Genomic DNA, 18,608 nt, shown 5'->3' on the forward strand with positions numbered 1-18,608 from the left:
AGACAGAGCCAGTCCCACAACAGGAACTGGTGGAACAACCAGCACCTGACCCATTGCCAGCACTGAATCCAGTACTTGCAACCCCAACACCAGAGGGCCTCACCGAACCTGAACCAACAGCAGCCGATATCCCTACACAAGAGACTCAGCCGGAGTCTGAAAATGTAGTGCACCAGCGAAGAGCGGTTCACAGTCAATGGAAACAGCCCCATCCCCTACATTGCTTCCAGAGGGACCAAGTATAGGTCTACAATCCAATGAGGAACTGATGTCTCCAGCATCAAGGGAACAGTTCCAGACTGAACAGGAAGCAGATGAATGCCTCCAGAGAGCTTGGAGAGCGGCACAGAGCAACCCACCGCCTCTCAGCTCTTCTAATCAATCCAGGTTTGTTGTAGAAAGAGGACTTTTATACAAGGAAACTCTTTCTGGTGGACACCAGGAAAACTGGCATCCTCAGAGACAGTTGGCAGTTCCAACTAAGTACTGGGTCAAGCTCTTGAGCTTAGCCCACAATCATCCTAGTGGCCATGCTGGGGTGAACAGGACCAAAGACAGTTTGGGGAGGTCATTCCACAGGGAGAGAATGAGCAAGGATGTTTCTACCTATGTCTGGTCTTGTGAGGTACGCCAAAGAGTGGGAAAACCCCAAAACCAGGTCGAAGACCCTCTCCAGCCACTCCCCATCATTGAGGTTCCATTTCAGCGAGTAGCTGTGGATATTCTGGGTCCTTTTCCAAAAAAGACAGTCAGAGGAAAGCAGTACATACTGACTTTCATGGATTTTGCCACCCAATGGCCAGAAGCAGTAGCTCTAAGCAACACCAGGGCTAAAAGTGTGTGCCAGGCACTAGCAGACATTTTTGCCAGGGTAGGTTGGCCCTCCGACATCCTCATAGATGCAGGAACTAATTTTCTGGCAGGAATTATGGAAAGCCTTTGGGAAGTTCATGAGGTGACTCACTTGGTTGCCACCCCTTACCATCATCAAACAAATAGCCCGGTGGAGAAATTTAATGGAACTTTGGGGGCCGTGATACATAAATTCGTAAACGAGCACTCCAATGATTGGGACCTAGTATTGCAGCAGTAGCTCTTTGCCTACAGAGCTGTACCACATCCCAGTTTACAGTTTTCACCATTTGAACTTGTATATGGTCACGGGGTTAAGGGGCCATTACAGTTGGTGAAGAACAATGTGAGGGGTTTACACCTTCTCCAGGAACTAACGTTCTGGACTTTGTAACCAACCTACAAAACACCCTCAGAACCACTTTAGCCTTTGTGAAAGAAAACCTAAAGGATGCTCAAAAAGAGCAAAAAGCCTGGTATGATAAACATGCCAGAGAGCGTTTATCTCTTTACCTCCAGGCGGGAGGTAAAACTCTGCAGATATTTTCAAGCTCTGATGCTGCCCTGACCAGGGACAGAGACTTTTGGGTTGTTGGACTTTGGGTGTCTTTGGGTTGCTGGACTCAAGAACCAAAGGGAAAGGACATGCCCCAAATGGAACCCCTAGATACTGAACCCGGCCCTTGTTGCTGCCAACTCTGACGGGCAGAAGGGTTACAAATATATCAAACAGCAAATAGGTATTCAATCTCCACCTCTTAAGAACATAAGAAAGGCCATAGTGGTTCAGATCAATGGTCCATCTAGCCAAATATCCTATCTTCCAACAATGGCCAATGAACAAAACAGGCAATCATCGAGTGATCCATCTCCTGTCATCCATTCCCAGATTCTGGCAAACAGGTTAGGGACACTCAGATTCAAGATCAGATTGCAATATTCAAGGAGTGGACGTACCATGGATTTATATAGATGCATTATGATATTTTCTGTCTTATTATCTGTCCCTTTCCTAATGGTTCCTAATATTCTGTTAGCTTTTTTGACTGCTGCTGCACATTCAATGGATATTTTCAGAGAACTATCTACAATGGCACCAAGATCTATTTCTTGAGAGATAATTTAGACCCTATAATTTTGTATGAATAGTTGGGATTATGTTTTCCAATGTGCATTACTCTGCATTTATCAACATTGAATTTCACCTGCCATTTTGTTGCTGGGTCACCGTTTTGGGAGATCCCTTTGTAACTCTTTGTAGTCTGCTTTGAATTTAACTATCTTGAGTAATTTTGTATCACCTGAAAATTTTGCCAACTCACTGTTTACCCCCTTTTCCAGATAATTTATGAATATATTGCACAGCACTAATCCCAGTACAGACCATTAGGGGACACCACTATTTACTTCTCTCCATTATGACAACGGACCATTTATTTCTACCCTTTGTTTCCTATCTTTTAATCAGTTATTGATCCATGATAGAACCTTCCATGATTTCCCTTTACAGAAGCCATGTTGAATCTTCCCCAGCAAATCATGTTCATCTATATCCACTGCATAGTTGGGTGTTCATACCCTGCCTGGGAGCCTAAAAGACATATATACGGGAGCCTCGTGAGATATAGTAATAGTACCAATGCCACAATCAGTGACAGAATTTGTCAAGTCCTTGTGCTATTAAGAAATAATCCAGTCTTGAATTTGTTGAATGAGCTTCAGGGAAAAAAAAATCTTGTCTCTGGCTGTAGGATTTCCCAATCTCCACACATTTCAGAAGCCTAAATCAGCCTGTAGTGAGGGGGCGTGGCCTCTCTCAGAAACTGACAAGTGGGAATGCAACATGCCCCCTGCTGGGCCGAAACAGGAAAGTCACATCTGCCTCACTGGAAGGACAGGACGGGAAGGGGAAGTACAAAAGTCGGGCCCTGTAGTTCAGTTGGGCTAGCATCACCACAGGAGGCAGACGCATCCCGCCTGCTGCAGGAGCCCACAGAGGAGCTGCCAGGGCTGCCTCCTGCGAACTGGCTCGAGTTCCCAGGAGTGCTGGCCAACCAAGGTGCTGAGGTGCTGCTGGGGCTCACCGCCTGAGGACTAGCCAGATCTCCCCTGGCTCCCGCCTGACCAAGACGCCAAGGAGCTCCTGGGGCTGCTTCCTGCAGACTGGCCAGAGCTCCCCGAGATGACGGATGCAGGTACACCTGAGAGGGAATGGGAAGCAGCCCAGGGAACCGTCTGGTTGGAAAGTGGCCTGAGACCAGGTCAGCGTGTTGCGGGCGGATCCCCACTGACCCAGCGGCAGATCACTCTGCCTCTGTAAGGGCCCTGGGCTGGGACGTGGAGGAGTTGATGGGCCCTTGTCCCCCACTTCCATCCCACCCCTGGGGTGGCATTACTCCCCCTCCATAGGCTAAGAGGCCTGCGTTTGTCTGTCACACACCAGAGCCAGGACGACAGACTGGGGTGGCGTTCATACCTGACTGAGCCCCTAGTTTGTTTGCTGGGTGCCGGACCCCGGCCGGTGCCCGACGCAGCTTGCTGGGTGCCGGACCCTTGACTGAGCCTGGGGTTCACAGACTGCTGAGTCGCTCTGCCCTGATTACAGGTCAGAGCCTACTAACTATTGGCTGGTGTACTATTCTGCCTGGCCAGAGGTTGGAACATTAGGTGTAGCTAATTCCTCCTTTCGAGCTCACCTTTGCAGGCACATGACAGCGAGTGGGCATGGCCTCCCTCAGAGACTGACAAGGAGGGATGGCCATGCAGCTACACAGCCATGTATGTATGAAGTGTTATTGTTTCTATGCAGAGATGGAGATGATTTATGAAGAACTGGGTCTAGTTTTGCTAAAATCTCCAACTATAATAATAGGATTATGGCCACATTATTTATATTTGAGCTTCAGAGCTCAAGCAACCTACATCTACCTCGGCCACAGAGCTGTATAACAATATTGCCAGCAGTGAACTATTACTACTGCTCATTGGAGTAAGATGTGTTTTACTGTTTTCTGATTGACAGCTCTCTAATTATTCCCATATTGCTGTGAGGCAGAATGCTATAGCATGGACTAGTACAGATGCTCTTCCCACTTCACTTCTGAAAATGGAAATTAGGCTCTGCAATCACTTAGGCACTTTTGAAAATGTTACCCTCTGTGGATAGAAGATTGCATTACTTTTATCTTGCTTGTTGACTCTGCTTAATTAGGTTATGTGAGCAAAAACCCATAACAATATGTGCATTGTGTGCTATTGGTTCCTGCCTCAGAGGCACAGTGAATTAAGAGCTTTCAATTTTAGCTTTTATAAGAACAATACCTCAAAATGTCTTTAGTTTTACATAACCAGTATTGACAAAGGGGGTGTACATATAATATTTTGTGTTACATATGTTTTAACTAGTTTTACTATGCTTTCTGGTTTATCTTTATCTCTTGTAGTGTTTGTTTTCTTTTTCTTTTTGTTTTTTAAGTGCCTGGAAAGCCAAAATTGATGTTGCAAACACAGCTGGACATAGGTAGAAAAGCTGAATATACCCTCTTTTCCCTCAGCAGTCCCTACTCTGTGCTGACAGCTTAGGTTGCCTTTACATTTTTGCTTTGTATAACAGTTTTACAGGAGACGGAGATAGAACACTGGTATCAACTGGTTCCATGGCAACTGCAGTTTGGCAGTTGGGCTCTGACTGTTAGTTCATAGAATGCCAGACCTTTGCTGTCCATCCATCTGGGGGAAATGGAATCAGATTGGAGGGAAGGGACAGCAAGAGGGAACTGCCAGGCAATAGAGCTTCAAGAAAGGAACCTGTTATCTCCTTTACAAGAAAGCAGATTTGCTACTCTTTTTGGTAGACTTAATGGAGAAAAAGAAACAAGAAAAGAATGTAGAATTAACAAATATGCAGGTTAGGAATATGGGCTGAATTCACCATTGGCATAAGTGGACCTAAGTTCCTATTAACTTCAGTAGGAGTTGGATCTGCTTACACTAGGACTGAACTTTGTCCAATAAATATAGGAAAACAGAATACACAGAAAGAAAAGGAGTACTTGTGGCACCTTAGAGACTAACCAATTTATTTGAGCATAAGCTTTCGTGAGCTACAGCTCACTTCATCGGAATGCATCCGATGAAGTGAGGTGTAGCTCACAAAAGCTTATGCTCAAATACTGGTTAGTCTCTAAGGTGCCAAAAGTACTCCTTTTCTTTTTGCGAATATAGACTAACACGACTGCTACTCTGAAACCTGTCAGGATACACAGAGTGGGTCTTGTGCATTTTCACCTCTCAAACACAGGTACCATCAAGAGGCTATATGGGAAAAGGAAACAATGGCTTTAAAGAAACAAACAAATAGGATAATTTACAAAATGGTTTGTTGTAAATAAAAGAAAGCCATGTGGTTTTTGGAGACATTCTGTACAGTGTAGACCAAGGCTAAAACCGAGGGTTATCTGGCAGTAGCAGTTCTTCACACCATTGTCCAGCAGCTTTATGATCCTGTATCAGAACATTAATATCACCCTACAGGTTGTAATCAACTCCAGGATAAGTACTTGTGAAAAATTTCCATATAGCATTTGTCACAAAGTTCAGTGTGAGGTAGTGGGACCCAGCAAGCTGTGACTTAGTTCTCCATACCATAAACGTGGGACTGCTTGGCTGTCCCTTCGTTGGAGAGACTGACTTTTGGTGGTGGTGGGTAATAACTAGAAAATGGCATGAAAAAATGCAATCATTGTTTGACAACACTGAAAATGTTATTGTAATTGTAATAGAGTGTGCTCTTTAGTTTGTAACATCATATTCCTATCTGGTCATTGCTGCTGGAAAATAAACCTATTAGCTTTCTAGTATTTGCAATGATTAAAATGGATTTTCTTACATAGGAACTTTGACTTTTGTAAAAAAAAGACAAGTTATTTTATCTGGGAGGGGGCATTTGGGGTTTTTTTTGGTTATTTTTGGATAATTGGTCTTGCTCTAGTTACCACACAGTGATATCGGAGATGCTGCATTGTTTCAAATGCTTTCTTAACTGTTGGTAGATGTTGTTATTATTGGTAACCCCCATAGCTATAGCACTTGGAAGAAAATTATTCATTTCCTGTGTACTGTTATGCTGCATCTCTTCAGGGCATCTTGCAAAGCCTAAATATTCATCCAGGGTTTCTTTGTGGGTCTGAGCAGAGTGGAGAGGGTGTCTATTTTTGTGGAGTTGTGGGTGTTCTTGAACAGTGTGTTTTCCTCAATTGTTTTGTAATATGTACTTTAGCTATTGATGTGGCATGTGCTTAGCTAGTTAAGTACACTGCACAAAATGTATAGGTCTACTAATGAGTAAGTGTGAACAGTAAATAATGCTGTTCAATTTGGTTACTTTGTTTCCATGTTAAGATCACTGGATAATTCTAGGTGTAATGTATTTTACATTTTTAAAGTATCCAGGTACTTTTAAGTTAGATGTATAAGACTTCCTTTCTTTTCCCTTTCTGTTACTTCTCAAGGTTGTAAGAGTTACAAGTACCATGGAGGCTATGCCTTTAATCCTAGCAGGGAGCTCTTTGCAGCACGTATCAGTAAAGATTCTAGAGAACGTAACTGACAGATTTCAAGAAAAATAATGTTTAGTCCTCCTTGAGTGGATGGACTGTGGCTGAGATGCAAGGCCTGTAGGGTATGTTGAAAGTTTAAAGGAAGAAAAATATATTAGGAGGAGCTCATAGATGTGGTTGATCATTCCTAGATCTCTGGAAAATTAGTCTGATCACCCACAACTCCATTTCATCTATAATATATACATAAATCCTACCAGTTACATGTAATCTAAAAATAAAACCCTGTAGCTTATCAATTAGGAATATAGTGCAATTTCCCCCCAATTTTTCTCTAAGGCTGACTGCTACAAAACGGGGAACACTTATAAAACAATTGGAAAGCTAAATGAGATGGTTTGTCTTTGATAGCTTACTTTTTTGGTAGTCACTTATCTTGATACTTCTTTTTAGTTATTTCCACTACTAGGAGTAAAATCTACTACAGGAGGAAAAGGATGAAAAGATGGCTGACTTTTCACTACTGTGTTCTAACCACTTCCGCCAGTTCACGCGTGAATCTCTGGCTGCTATTGAGAAGCGGATTGCTGCCTACAAGAATTTCGAAGACCACCAACCTAAAGAGAAACCTCGTCCCCAACTTGACTTGCAGGTTTTCCAAAAGCTGCCTACTCTCTATGGCAATCCTCCTCAGGAGCTTGTTGGGAAACCACTGGAGGATCTTGACCCTTATTACAATGATCACAAGGTTAGAGACAGCTTATGCCGAGGGATCTGATTTCATCCCTCCTTGATCATTTGTCAGTAGGGAGCTTTTTCTGGTTTAGGAGTCAGAGAGATAAATTTGGCAGTGCTTTCTTTGAATGATTATATTAAGACACTTGTATTCAATCAAGTTATAATAAAAAAAGACATCATACTTTGATCACTAAGTGATCATGTAATAAAACCTTAGTTTTAAACTCTACTAATCATAGAGAGTGAAATTCATCAGCATGAGGCATGTGCACCATTTACATCAGGGGTTGGCAAACTTTTTAGCCCGAGGGCCATATCGGGATATGGAAATTGTATGGCGGGCCATGAATGCTCACAAAATTGGGGGCAGGGGTGCAGGAGGGGATGAGGGTTCCGGCTGGGGATGCGGGCTCTGGGATGGAGCCAGAAACAAGGATTTGAGGGTGCGGGAGGGGGCTCCGGGCTGGGGTGGAGTGTTGGGGTGTGGGGGAGCATGCGGGCTCTGGCTGGGGGTGGGGGCAGGGGGATGAGGGGTTTGGGGTGCAGGAGGGTGTTCCAGGCTGGAACCGAGGGGTTCAGAGAGTGGAAGGGGCGATCAGGGCTGGGGCAGGGGTTTGGCGTACAGGGGTGTGTGTAAGGGCTCCAGCTAGGGGTGTGAGTTCTGGGGTGGGGCCGGGGATGAGCGATTTGGGGTGCAGGAGGGTGCTCTGGGCTGGGACCAAGGGGTTCAGAGGGTGGGAGGGGGATCAGGGCTGTGTCAGGGGATTCGGGGTGGGGGGGACTCAGGGGTGCAGGCTCCGGGCGACACTTACTTCAAGCAGCTCCTGGAAGCATGTCCCCCCTCTGGCTTCTATGCGGAGGCACAGCCAGGTGGCTCTGCACACTGCCCTGTCCGCAGGTGCCATTCCTGGCCAATGGGAGCTGTGGAGGGCGGTGCTTGTCGATGGGGCAGTGCGCAGAGCTGCCTGGCTGCGCCTCTGCATACTATGTAGGAGCCAGAGGGTAGTCAGGCAGGCTGCTTCCTGGGAGCGATGTGGAGCAGGGCAAACTCTCGACCCCACTCCCTGGCTGGAACTGAGGGCCGGATTAAAAGGTCTGATGGGCCGGATGTGGCCACCCCTGATTTACATCCTGCTTAAGCCCTCCAAATAGCGTTTAAGTGGGATTTAGGAGGTATATGTTACCCCTCTACACAAGGATGAATGTCACCCACACTGAATATAACATAGGACAGAGAATATAAAAATCTATTGCTGCATGATGAGTGAAAACAGAGTTATTGGATTGAAAGTATCTTCAAGCTTATTAGACCTATATGTGGGCTGAATCAAAGCCACTCCATTACATGCAGCTTCTCTCTCTATAGGCTGTTAATAATCAGAACCACTTAATACAGTCTGTTTTCCTATGTTACACATTTTAATAAGGAAATACTGCCCCTAAGTATACATTTTTTTTTCAAAACCACCAGTTCTTCCAAGTACAAAATGATTTCTAGAATATATTTTAGCTTTTAAAACATGAACCCAGCTCTCTCAGACCCCAGGCTATTGGCTAGGGTGCGTTCCCTAACCCCCAGACTATTGGCTATACTAGGATGGCTTGCTCTAATTCTCTTTGTTTAAATAATTAAATATCATTGGCACCGAGACTTGTGTCCATGTCTCATGCATTCCAGATGGGTGCCATGACCACTGGGCAATAAAGTCAGTCTACCTTTAGCCCAGATACTATTTAATTATTTCTACAAAGTGGAACAGCTCCATCAGGAGTGAGTAAGCAAGGGAGGCAGGCTGACTGTAGATGCATTGTTAGGACATTCTACTCAAAGCTAGAGAGGAGGAGGGGGAAATTCCACCCTGGACCTGAGACACTTTCCAAATTAAAGTTTTGTTGAAACAACTCTTTGCATGGGAAAAGTTTCAGGTTTGACAAATCCACATTTTTCAATGAAAAATTGTTTTGTTGAAAAATTCCTGACCAGCTCTGGTCAATATTAGTGAATGCTGAGTCAGTACTTCAGCAAATAAAGGCCCTGATCCTTTAAAAAGGGACATGAATCGTGTTCTCCAGAGTACACAGTATTGTTTACTGAAACTTTAAAAATGTGTGGTTCAAATATATAATGAATCAAAAAAGGTAACAAACAAGAATTACAAGGAATCTTTCAATATAGACAAACAAAAAGCAAGTCAACCATCAATCTTTCCCCCAAATTAATTGCAATTCTGCCAGCAATACAACCCTTCAATGTCCACAGTTCACTTTCTGGAGAAGTTTCATTAATTAAGATTATCTCTGTTTTTTTCTTAAAGACATTTATGGTACTGAACAAAAGGAAAACAATTTTCCGATTTACTGCCACACGTGCCTTGTGTATACTTAGCCCTTTTCAGCCGATCAGAAGAGCAGTAATTAAAATTTTGGTACATTCATATCCTTTCAGGTGGTTTCATTTATTCTAGTTTTTTTTATAATGGGTATGAGATAATATGGGTGTAATACTGTGTCATATTTAGAACATATCCTGGATCTAGCCTGTTTCTAAAAGCAATAGTGCACCTGTTTCAGATAATTGTGAATTATTTTAGAAACGACTGTTACTAGTATATGAAACAGGAAGTGTACAGGGATTGACCTACAGGGAGGAAGGATGGAAACCAAGTAATAGAGGGCCTAATTCTGATCTCACTTATACCTGTGATTAATGCCCTTAAAGTGAATGGGCTTGGTTCACTGTGGTGTTTCACCAGTTTTACATGGCAAAGTTATGCTGAAGTAAAACTGGAGTATCACAGTGGTGAATCAGACCCAAGGGCTTGATCCAGCCACTGTGGAGATCTAAGTACTACCAGTCATGCAGAGCCCTGCAAGGGTGTCCTGCATATCTTGCAGAGCTGCATGTGATCTTAAGCTCACTCTTGCTGCAGTAAACAGGCCTCAGAGAAGAGGTGGTGCACATGGCTCAGCAACAGTGCAGAGAGGGTGATTCTGTTGAGGATCACCTCTCTAGCATGCTGAGTTGGGGGTCACATAGGCTGGCGAGCCTAGTTCAGACATCCCCTTCTCCAGCAGGTCTGCCTGTGTTCAGGTCCATGGTGCAGCTGATGGGTCTCTTGAGGTCCCTGTCTGTGAGGTTGGCTCCTACAAGTGCAGCAAGTAGGAGTAACAGAATATTGGAGGTATGGGAGGGAGGGAATCTTTTATACACCCCCACTGCTTCCTGGATATGGGTCAGCAGTGTGCCCTTGTTGCCAAGAAGGCCAACAGCATATTGGGCTGTATTAGTAGGAGCATTGCCAGCAGATCAAGGGAAGTGATTATTTCCCCTCTATTCAGCACTGGTGAGGCCACACCAGGAGTATTGTATCCAGTTTTGGTTACCCCACTACAGAAGGGAGGTGGACAAATGGGAAAGAGTCCAGCAGAGGGCATCAAAAATGATTAGGGGGCTGGGGCACATGACTTACAAGGAGAGGCTGAAGGAACTAGGGTTATTTAATCTGCAGAAGAGAAAAGGGGGATTTGATAGCAGCCTTCAACTACTTAAAGGGGGGTTCCAAAGAGGATGGAGCTAGGCTGTTCTCAGTGGTGGCAGATGACAGAACAAGAAGCAGTGGTCTCAAGTTACAGTGGGGGAGGTCTAGGTTGGATATTAGGAAACACTATTTCACTAGGAGGGTGGTGAAGCACTGGAACGGGTTATTTAGGGAGGTGGTGGAATCTCCATCCTTAGAGGTTTCTAAGGCTCAGCTTGACATAGTCCTGGCTGGGATGATTTAGTTGGTGTTGGTCCTGCTTTGAGCAGGAGGTTGGACTAGATGACCTCCTTAGGTCTCTTCCAACCCTAATATTTTATGATTCTATGAAGTGCATATGTGCATGGTGCATAGCACCATGCCCCATCTGCCCCCTGCACACTCCTCCATATTGGGTGTACGTGGATCACATCAGCTATGTGATAACTCTATGTGCCTAACTCTCTCAGTTCCAAGTGGGGATCCACACCAACAGGGTCACTGAGTAGTGCTCAGCGTTGTTGCAGATCCCGGGTTTGCACTATCATCATGGTCAAGCCCATAGTTACTCTAGTGTTAAAATCAGTGTCAGTGTTATCAGAAGCAGTCCTCTGCATTTTGTACCTGGCTTTTTCTTTGTTACCTCGGACAAGTTACTTAATCTTCGTTTCTTCATCTGTAAAAAGGGCATAATACAATACCTACCTCAGAGTTTCATGAGGAATTCATTGTTATTTCCATTACTTGTACAGCAGTATTGCCCAAGGGCCCCAGCTAGATGTAGTAGAAACACAAAGTCACAGTTTCTGCCCTCAAGAGTTTATAATATAATTTTAAGACAAGACTCCACGAATGAGTGTAACAAATTGTAAAAAGGAAGAAAAAGGGTAGAAGAAGAGTAGTGCCAAGCAGTGACATTTCCCACATATCTTCTTGAACAAACTATTCTTGGGTGAGAAACAATGATTTTGTGGCTCAAGCGTTGAAGTGGGACATTGACATCTGGGTTCAATACCCACCTATCAACTATCTTTGTCACCCTGGACAAGTCACTTAGGCACAGAGACGAAAAGCTGTTTAGGCTCCTAATTTCCACTGAAGCCTTAATAGCATTGTGGATCTGGGCTTTTGTATGTAAGAGGAGGATAAAAACAGATCTCTTGTCCCACTCTTCGTTGTTCTTATTTATTTAGACTGAGTTCTTTTGGGGTAGGGACGGTCTCTTATTAAGTTTTACATATAATGCCTATTGCAATGGAGTCCCAATTTAGTTGCTTGGGTTCATTGTGGTCTGACGTCAATATGAATAACATACAAATAGAATTGTTAATTATGTCCAAAATTTTGAAACCAGATTTTAATTCTACAATGGCTTAAACATTTTTTGTATTTGTGGAGTGTTTCGATTACACTGTAATGTTCTTTACCTTAACTCCTGTTACTTACATTGTTCACTATTTTTATTATGTGCACTATTTTAATCAATTGTGTCTTCATGGCTATATTTGAGACTCCTAGGAAGTCTAAGTCATCCGCACCTCCTCCATGGAACAAGTATGTCGAGTAAGTATTTCTGTAGGAATTTATTTTTCCTAATTCTCTAGTTCTAATTAATTATTTATCGGGCCATATTCTGCTTTCATTTGCTGTATTATAAATCCAGAGTAAGTCTTTGGAGTCGCTTTGGATTTTCAGTGGGGTGAATGAAAACAGAATCAGCCATTTAGTGCCAAAAAAGTGCTAAGTTATTTTCATTATCTTTTGTCCACATTTAATTGTTCTAAATCCTAAAGTCCTCCCTTAATTTTTACACATTTTTTTACTGAGGCAAGTCTCCAATCAATGTCATTGTTGACTAAGAGAAAGGATAAGGTCTTGAAATCCTTACTGAATTCATTTCTGTAATGTTGATTTGTACACAATTTGCTTTAATAAAATGGTCTGTCAGATGCTTCTTGCCTGTGGAACTTTGTTAATAAGGGGCCTTTTCTTCAGCATTGGCCAGATCTCGCAATTTTATCACAAATATCAAAATATTTAATGTTTTTTCTTAAAGCTTCAACTCCTGATGTCATGTGAAAACCTGAGAATCTCAAACTTCATTTAAAAAAAAAAAGTGTAAACTTCTATCCCTCCCAGTGTCAAAGTTTGAAAACATGAACCCTAACAACCCCAACATCCACAGCAAAAAAACCACAAAAAACCTATTACTTTAAACATTTGTTTTAAGACACTCACATGACTTGTTGGGACCTGACTCATGATTTTCAAACACGCTGTGTTGGCAATACTGAGTACTCCAATGAGCTCTGCGCAGGAATGCATGTTTTCAGGGGCCTGGGATAAAATCTGAAACTGAGCCCCCGCATCCTTCCAAACAAATTCCACTGAGGTGAGGCTGTAGGAAACGGAGGGTTGGAGCGTGAGCCTGCCCTGCACTCACCCTGCAGCAGTGTCTCTGCTCCCTCTGGGCATTGCAACCTGGCATGCAGAGTCAGAATGCCACTCACTCAAGTTTGCAGCACCAGTCAGTTTGGGTACTCTCTCAAACAGAGGGCCTGTGTCAAACTACCCCCTTTGCCCCTATTTGGGCAGCCCTGGCTCTATGGGGTTGGATCCGTGTGCCTGCATGAATCTCATTAACGTCAGTACATCTCCCTGTGGGTGCAGGGTTCTGCCCTTGTGCAGCATGATGCAGATCTCTTGATCTAAATTAATAACTTCAGTCTACCTGGTCATCCACTTTGCTAACTATAATATCTGAATAAAACTGTATGATTGTAATATATATCCCCATTTGAAAACCAGTGTACATCAAGAAGTTTCTCTGCAAGGGGGGGGTCAGAATTTAGACAAAGTAATAGATGATATGGTAATTCAAACACCTTTCCCACCCCCACCCTCAGTAAAAAGGGCTACATTGCAGTCAAATAATTTCTGAACATATTTCCTGAATACCAAATGCCTTTAAAATTCTCTGAGGAGATCTCGAACTTGCTGAAATGATAAGTGCACTCAGAAAAGCCAGCAGAGCTTTTACTGCTAGTTTCCATTTTAAAGAAAATGCTGCCTTTAAAATTAAAGTCCTGTAAAGCTGTATTTCTGTGACCTTTTTTTCAACATTCTTTAAAGAAAGTGCTACAAGATACACAAAGTGAACAACATACAATGCACTGAGCAGCCACTTTGACATTTTGAACCAGTGAAGAGATGGATTATTGTCAAAAAATTTAAAAGTGGACAGTGATTTGGGGTGGCTCAAATTAGGGATGCCCAACCTGAGTCACTTTAAAATTTTAGCAAACAAAAAATTGTCACATGTAAGCAAGTATACTGCAGACACAGATGTTGATAGCCACATGCAGACTGCTGGCAGCTAATATTTTAAGTTGCCTGCAGGAGTTAAGTCCTGATCCAATATCCACTGAAATCAATGGGAGCCTTTCCATTAACTTCATTTGGGGGCACTAGGCAAAGAGACAGCTCGAAGTGAGTAAACTGCATGTGCCACATACCCTCCTCCATTAATTGCTAATGTTCTCACATTTCTTGGGCACTTTACTCCCCAGGTACACTTTCACGGCCATTTACACTTTTGAAGTATTGATAAAAATATTGGCAAGAGGATTGTGTCTGAATGAATTCACCTTCCTTCGAGATCCGTGGAATTGGTTGGATTTCAGTGCCATTGTTATGGCGTAAGTAAACATATATATTTTAAAGAGCTATCATGAAGGGTAAAAATTATTTTTGCTTGTGTTTATTTTCTCTAGAACTTTTCACTAAGGTTTTGTATTGTCCCCTTAAGACACAACAACATTGTAAGGAGTGATAACTGTATCTAGTGCTCTTGTATTCTCTTTGTTGTATCATATACTGGATATCAACAGCATGCCAGTCCCAAAAAAGAGGCTAAGGGGATTGTACAGAGGATAAAGATAGCAACATATATGATACATTCAATGCCATCAAGTAGCCATCAGCAGCCCCTTTTCTGTGAAATAGGAAAAGGGTCTGACCTGACAGGAAGTGAGATGTAATATCTATACTGTCATGAAGTATCTGTGTGCCACATATATGCAGACATCATGGTAGTCAGTGGATTAAATCTGGGATCGGCATCACCAAAAACAGTGTGAGCTTGAACTTTCTATAATTAGAAAGCAATAAAACCAAATTAATTAAGCCACTGTATTACAGGCTCCTCCTTTTACACAAGCTTGTCAAGAAGGTCTGCAATCCACAGGAGTTCAAGACCTATGGGCTGTCAAATTTGGGATGTCAAATTTTTGTCACTTTCTTTTAAAGTATAAGTAACAAGGGGGAGGCGGAACTTATTACTCCATGGTTTGATTACTCCCAACTTGCCTGAGTGATGAGAGTTCCAAAGAAACTGGGCCTTTCAGTCCCTTATATCTTTGTTTCCTTTTATCACAATAAGGCAATGAACAGACAATACTATCATCCATAGTGTTTCCAATTATTTCACTGTAGATAGTATGAAGTGTACTCCATACCAACAGTGGCAAGAGCTACTCCCTGCAGAGTTCCTCTGAGCTGTCTGCACAGACAGCTTCTCATTCACTGTGCTCCCAGTGACAACACACTGACTGCAGCCCAGTCACCAGAGATGAGAGGAGGAACTTCCTACCACACACAGAGACAGCCACAGGACTTTTTTAGTTCCATTAAATCCATAGGTCCCTTTTACTAATTCCCAGGACACTACTGACAACCATTCTAAGGGAAGGGTCACCAGCCAAGGCCGTGGATCATGCCACGGTTTCCCCTTTTGGCTATGTAACTCAGTCCTGAGTCAGACTTCACCTTCAGTAACCCATTGTTCAAGGAAGGACTTTAATGGTGATTAATGAATAAATTAAAATAAAGAATTCTAGGCTTCAGTTTTCCTCCTCCTCAGGGGATGATCCTTCTCACCGTCTCTGTCATAAATATAAAGGGAAGGCTAAACCCCTTTGAAATCCCTCCTGGCCAGGGGAAAGCTTCTCTCACCTGTAAAGGGTTAAGAAGCTAAAGGTAACCTCGCTGGCACCTGACCAAAATGACCAATGAGGAGACAAGATACTTTCAAAAGCTGGGAGAAGGGAGAGAAACAAAGGGTCTGTGGGTCTGTCTTATGCTGTTTTCTGCCGGGGATAGACCAGGAATGGAGTCTTAGAACTTTTAGTAAGTAATCTAGCTAGGTATGTGTTAGATTATGATTTCTTTAAATGGCTGAGAAAAGAACTGTGCTGAATAGAATAACTATTTCTGTCTGTGTATCTTTTTTGTAACTTAAGGTTTTGCCTAGAGGGGTTCTCTATGTTTTTGAATCTAATTACCCTGTAAGATATCTACCATCCTGATTTTACAGGGGGGATTTCTTCAAGTCTATTTACTTCTATTTTTATTAAAAGTCTTCTTGTAAGAAACTGAATGCTTTTTCATTGTTCTCAGATCCAAGGGTTTGGGTCTGTGGTCACCTATGCAAATTGGTGAGGCTTTTTATCCAACATTTCCCAGGAAAGGGGGGGTGCAAGTGTTGGGAGGATTGTTCATTGTTCTTAAGATCCAAGGGTCTGGGTCTGTAGTCACCTAGGCAAATTGGTGAGGCTTTTTATCAAACCTTGTCCAGGAAGTGGGGTGCAAGGTTTTGGGAAGTATTTAGGGGGGAAAGATGCATCCAAACAGCTCTTCCCCAGTAACCAGTATTTGTTTGGTGGTGGTAGCGGCCAATCCAAGGACAACAGGTGGAATATTTTGTACCTTGGGGAAGTTTTGACCTAAGCTGGTAAAGATAAGCTTAGGAGGTTTTTCATGCAGGTCCCCACATCTGTACCCTTGAGTTCAGAGTAGGGGAGGAACCTTGACAGTCTCTCATCAGTAATTTGTCATCAGCCCCTTTTGCATTCCAGACTCTGCTGCTCTACCCCACATCCACTCTGGAGTTCAGTCTCTTCTTCTGCTATTTCTCGATGGAGAGCTAATGTCTTAGATACTTTCTCTTCAGGATGTCTCTGTCAGCACACTCTTTAGCTTCCTGCTTCCTTCCCAGGCTCAAACTGTAAACCTCTCTGGTCCAGAGGTGGATACCAACTCTCCTCCTGGACCTTGCTGATTGACTAGCTCCCCACTGTCTCCCTTCTCCAGTGATTCCGACTGTTCTCTTCAGGCTCTTACTGTCTAAGCTGCCATTCAGGGCTTGTCCCTACAGCAGCCTATTGCATGCCTATTGCATGTCCAGCCTGTAACAGTCATAGAGCTTCGCTAGAGAGAGCTTCCTCTTTATACTGTTCTAGCAGTCTCTGCCAGTGAAGAAGTGACTCATTCTAAAGTCTCCAACTCTACCTCCCACTTGGTTGAAAGAGCAACAGGTATGTGGGCGAGTAGGTGAACACGCTCGTGTGTGTGTGTGTGTGTGTGTCAGAGAGAGAGGTGATAAACAGAGGTAGCAACAGGTAAGGCTGAGAAAAAAGAGCTAAAGGCAGTAACTGAGAGGTACTAGGGACTGTGTGTGTGTGAGAGAGAGAGAGAGAGGTGGAGGGGTCAGATTGTTTTGTGGCTTGGACTGTTTGATCTGTACTCTGGGAATAGAGGAGACTATTACAGGGTGGAATTGATTCATTTTCTTATAGTGAGGAGAACTGATGGATTTTTTTTCCAGGGAGGAACCGTGATGTAGGAGGAATTGATAGATTTATTGTAGCCTAGGGAGGAGGCAAACTTTGAAGTATTACTTGGGAATTTGATCAAAAGTAATTATTTTCTCCTTCCTCTGGCCAAAATATTTTTAATAAATATTTGTAATAATTAATGTGTTGCTGTTTTTGGCTAAATTTAGAAGCTCATGGTATTGTGGGATGTTGGAAGCATTCATAATCAAGCACTAATTTATAAGTATGTGAAGTAATATTGAAGTAATCAAGAAATGGATCCTTGATACATAATACTCAGGATGAGCCCTTGACATTGGGTTTGTTAATGCTCAAGATGTTATATGCTCAGAAGGTTAGAAATTAAGAAAAGTTGTATAAAATATTTCCACTGTTCATTCAATTTAATAGCATATTTTGTCATGTCTTGATTTTATAGATATGCAGGGGAGTTTAGTGATCTAGGCAATGTTTCGGTACTTCGTACATTCAGGGTTCTGAGAGCTTTAAAAACTATTTCAATACTCCCAGGTAAGAAGCCCAGATTTTTGAATATTTTCTGTCAACTACAAGTGATTCTCTCCTCCAACCATTTCATTGGTTTTGTAGGTCTTTTGTCTTTTTTTTATCTGAGTGACTTTGTGTTACAGAAACAACTGAATTTGTGGATGTCGTGGTGTCTCAGGATTGTTGGCCCAGTCAGAATAATTTAAGCACTGGAAACAATCTGCCATTTTAGTTATTCTGATTGTTCATGTCTTTAAGCATTTTGCTTGATTTTTATAATATCTGTTATACAGAAGGCTGTTCTAATTGTTCTTGTTGATCATTGTTTTGACTGTGCAATGTCCTTAATGACTCAGCAGACTTCTGCTTTATAATTAATATTTATTATTATTAGGTCAAATCCTATTCAGTTTTTACTCATGCCTTAATCAGGCAAATCAATTAGGTGTTTGCTGGTAATCAGGAGCTTCTAACAAAGTGGCTGATGCACTCTCCCATGAAAGTTTCCCAGAATCAACTGGTTAAAATCGTCCTTGAGATGTGGAAAATATTGTTAGTCTTTATATATTTGGTAGTATATTTAGAGGTGCATGTGTCTTATTAACTCTGTTTTCTCCCAGAGCTCCAGGAAGAAATCACAGCCAGTGTTTCACCCTATTTGTGATTTGGGGGGCGTGTCATAAATATAAAGGGAAGGGTAAACACCTTTAAATCCCTCCTGGCCAGAGGAAAAACCCTTTCACCTGTAAAGGGTTAAGAAGCTAAGACAACCTCGCTGGCAC

The 18,608-nt window shown here is 42.7% G+C and overlaps 1 protein-coding gene across 1 annotated transcript; it reads left to right on the top strand.

Annotated features, from left to right (window-relative positions):
• Positions 1–6,915: 6,915 nt before the first annotated feature.
• On the top strand, positions 6,916–18,058 carry LOC140906183 (sodium channel protein type 5 subunit alpha). Its single transcript, XM_073329677.2, has 6 exons — positions 6,916–7,158; positions 9,464–9,582; positions 12,113–12,229; positions 14,236–14,364; positions 17,759–17,850; positions 17,970–18,058. Exons 1-6 carry the CDS (start codon positions 6,916–6,918, stop codon positions 18,056–18,058), a joined length of 789 nt encoding a protein of 262 aa, XP_073185778.2.
• The last annotated feature ends 550 nt before the right edge of the window (positions 18,059–18,608 follow it).

This window comes from Lepidochelys kempii, chromosome 2, assembly GCF_965140285.1.
Source record: "Lepidochelys kempii isolate rLepKem1 chromosome 2, rLepKem1.hap1, whole genome shotgun sequence".
Classification (NCBI taxonomy): Eukaryota; Metazoa; Chordata; order Testudines; family Cheloniidae; genus Lepidochelys; species Lepidochelys kempii.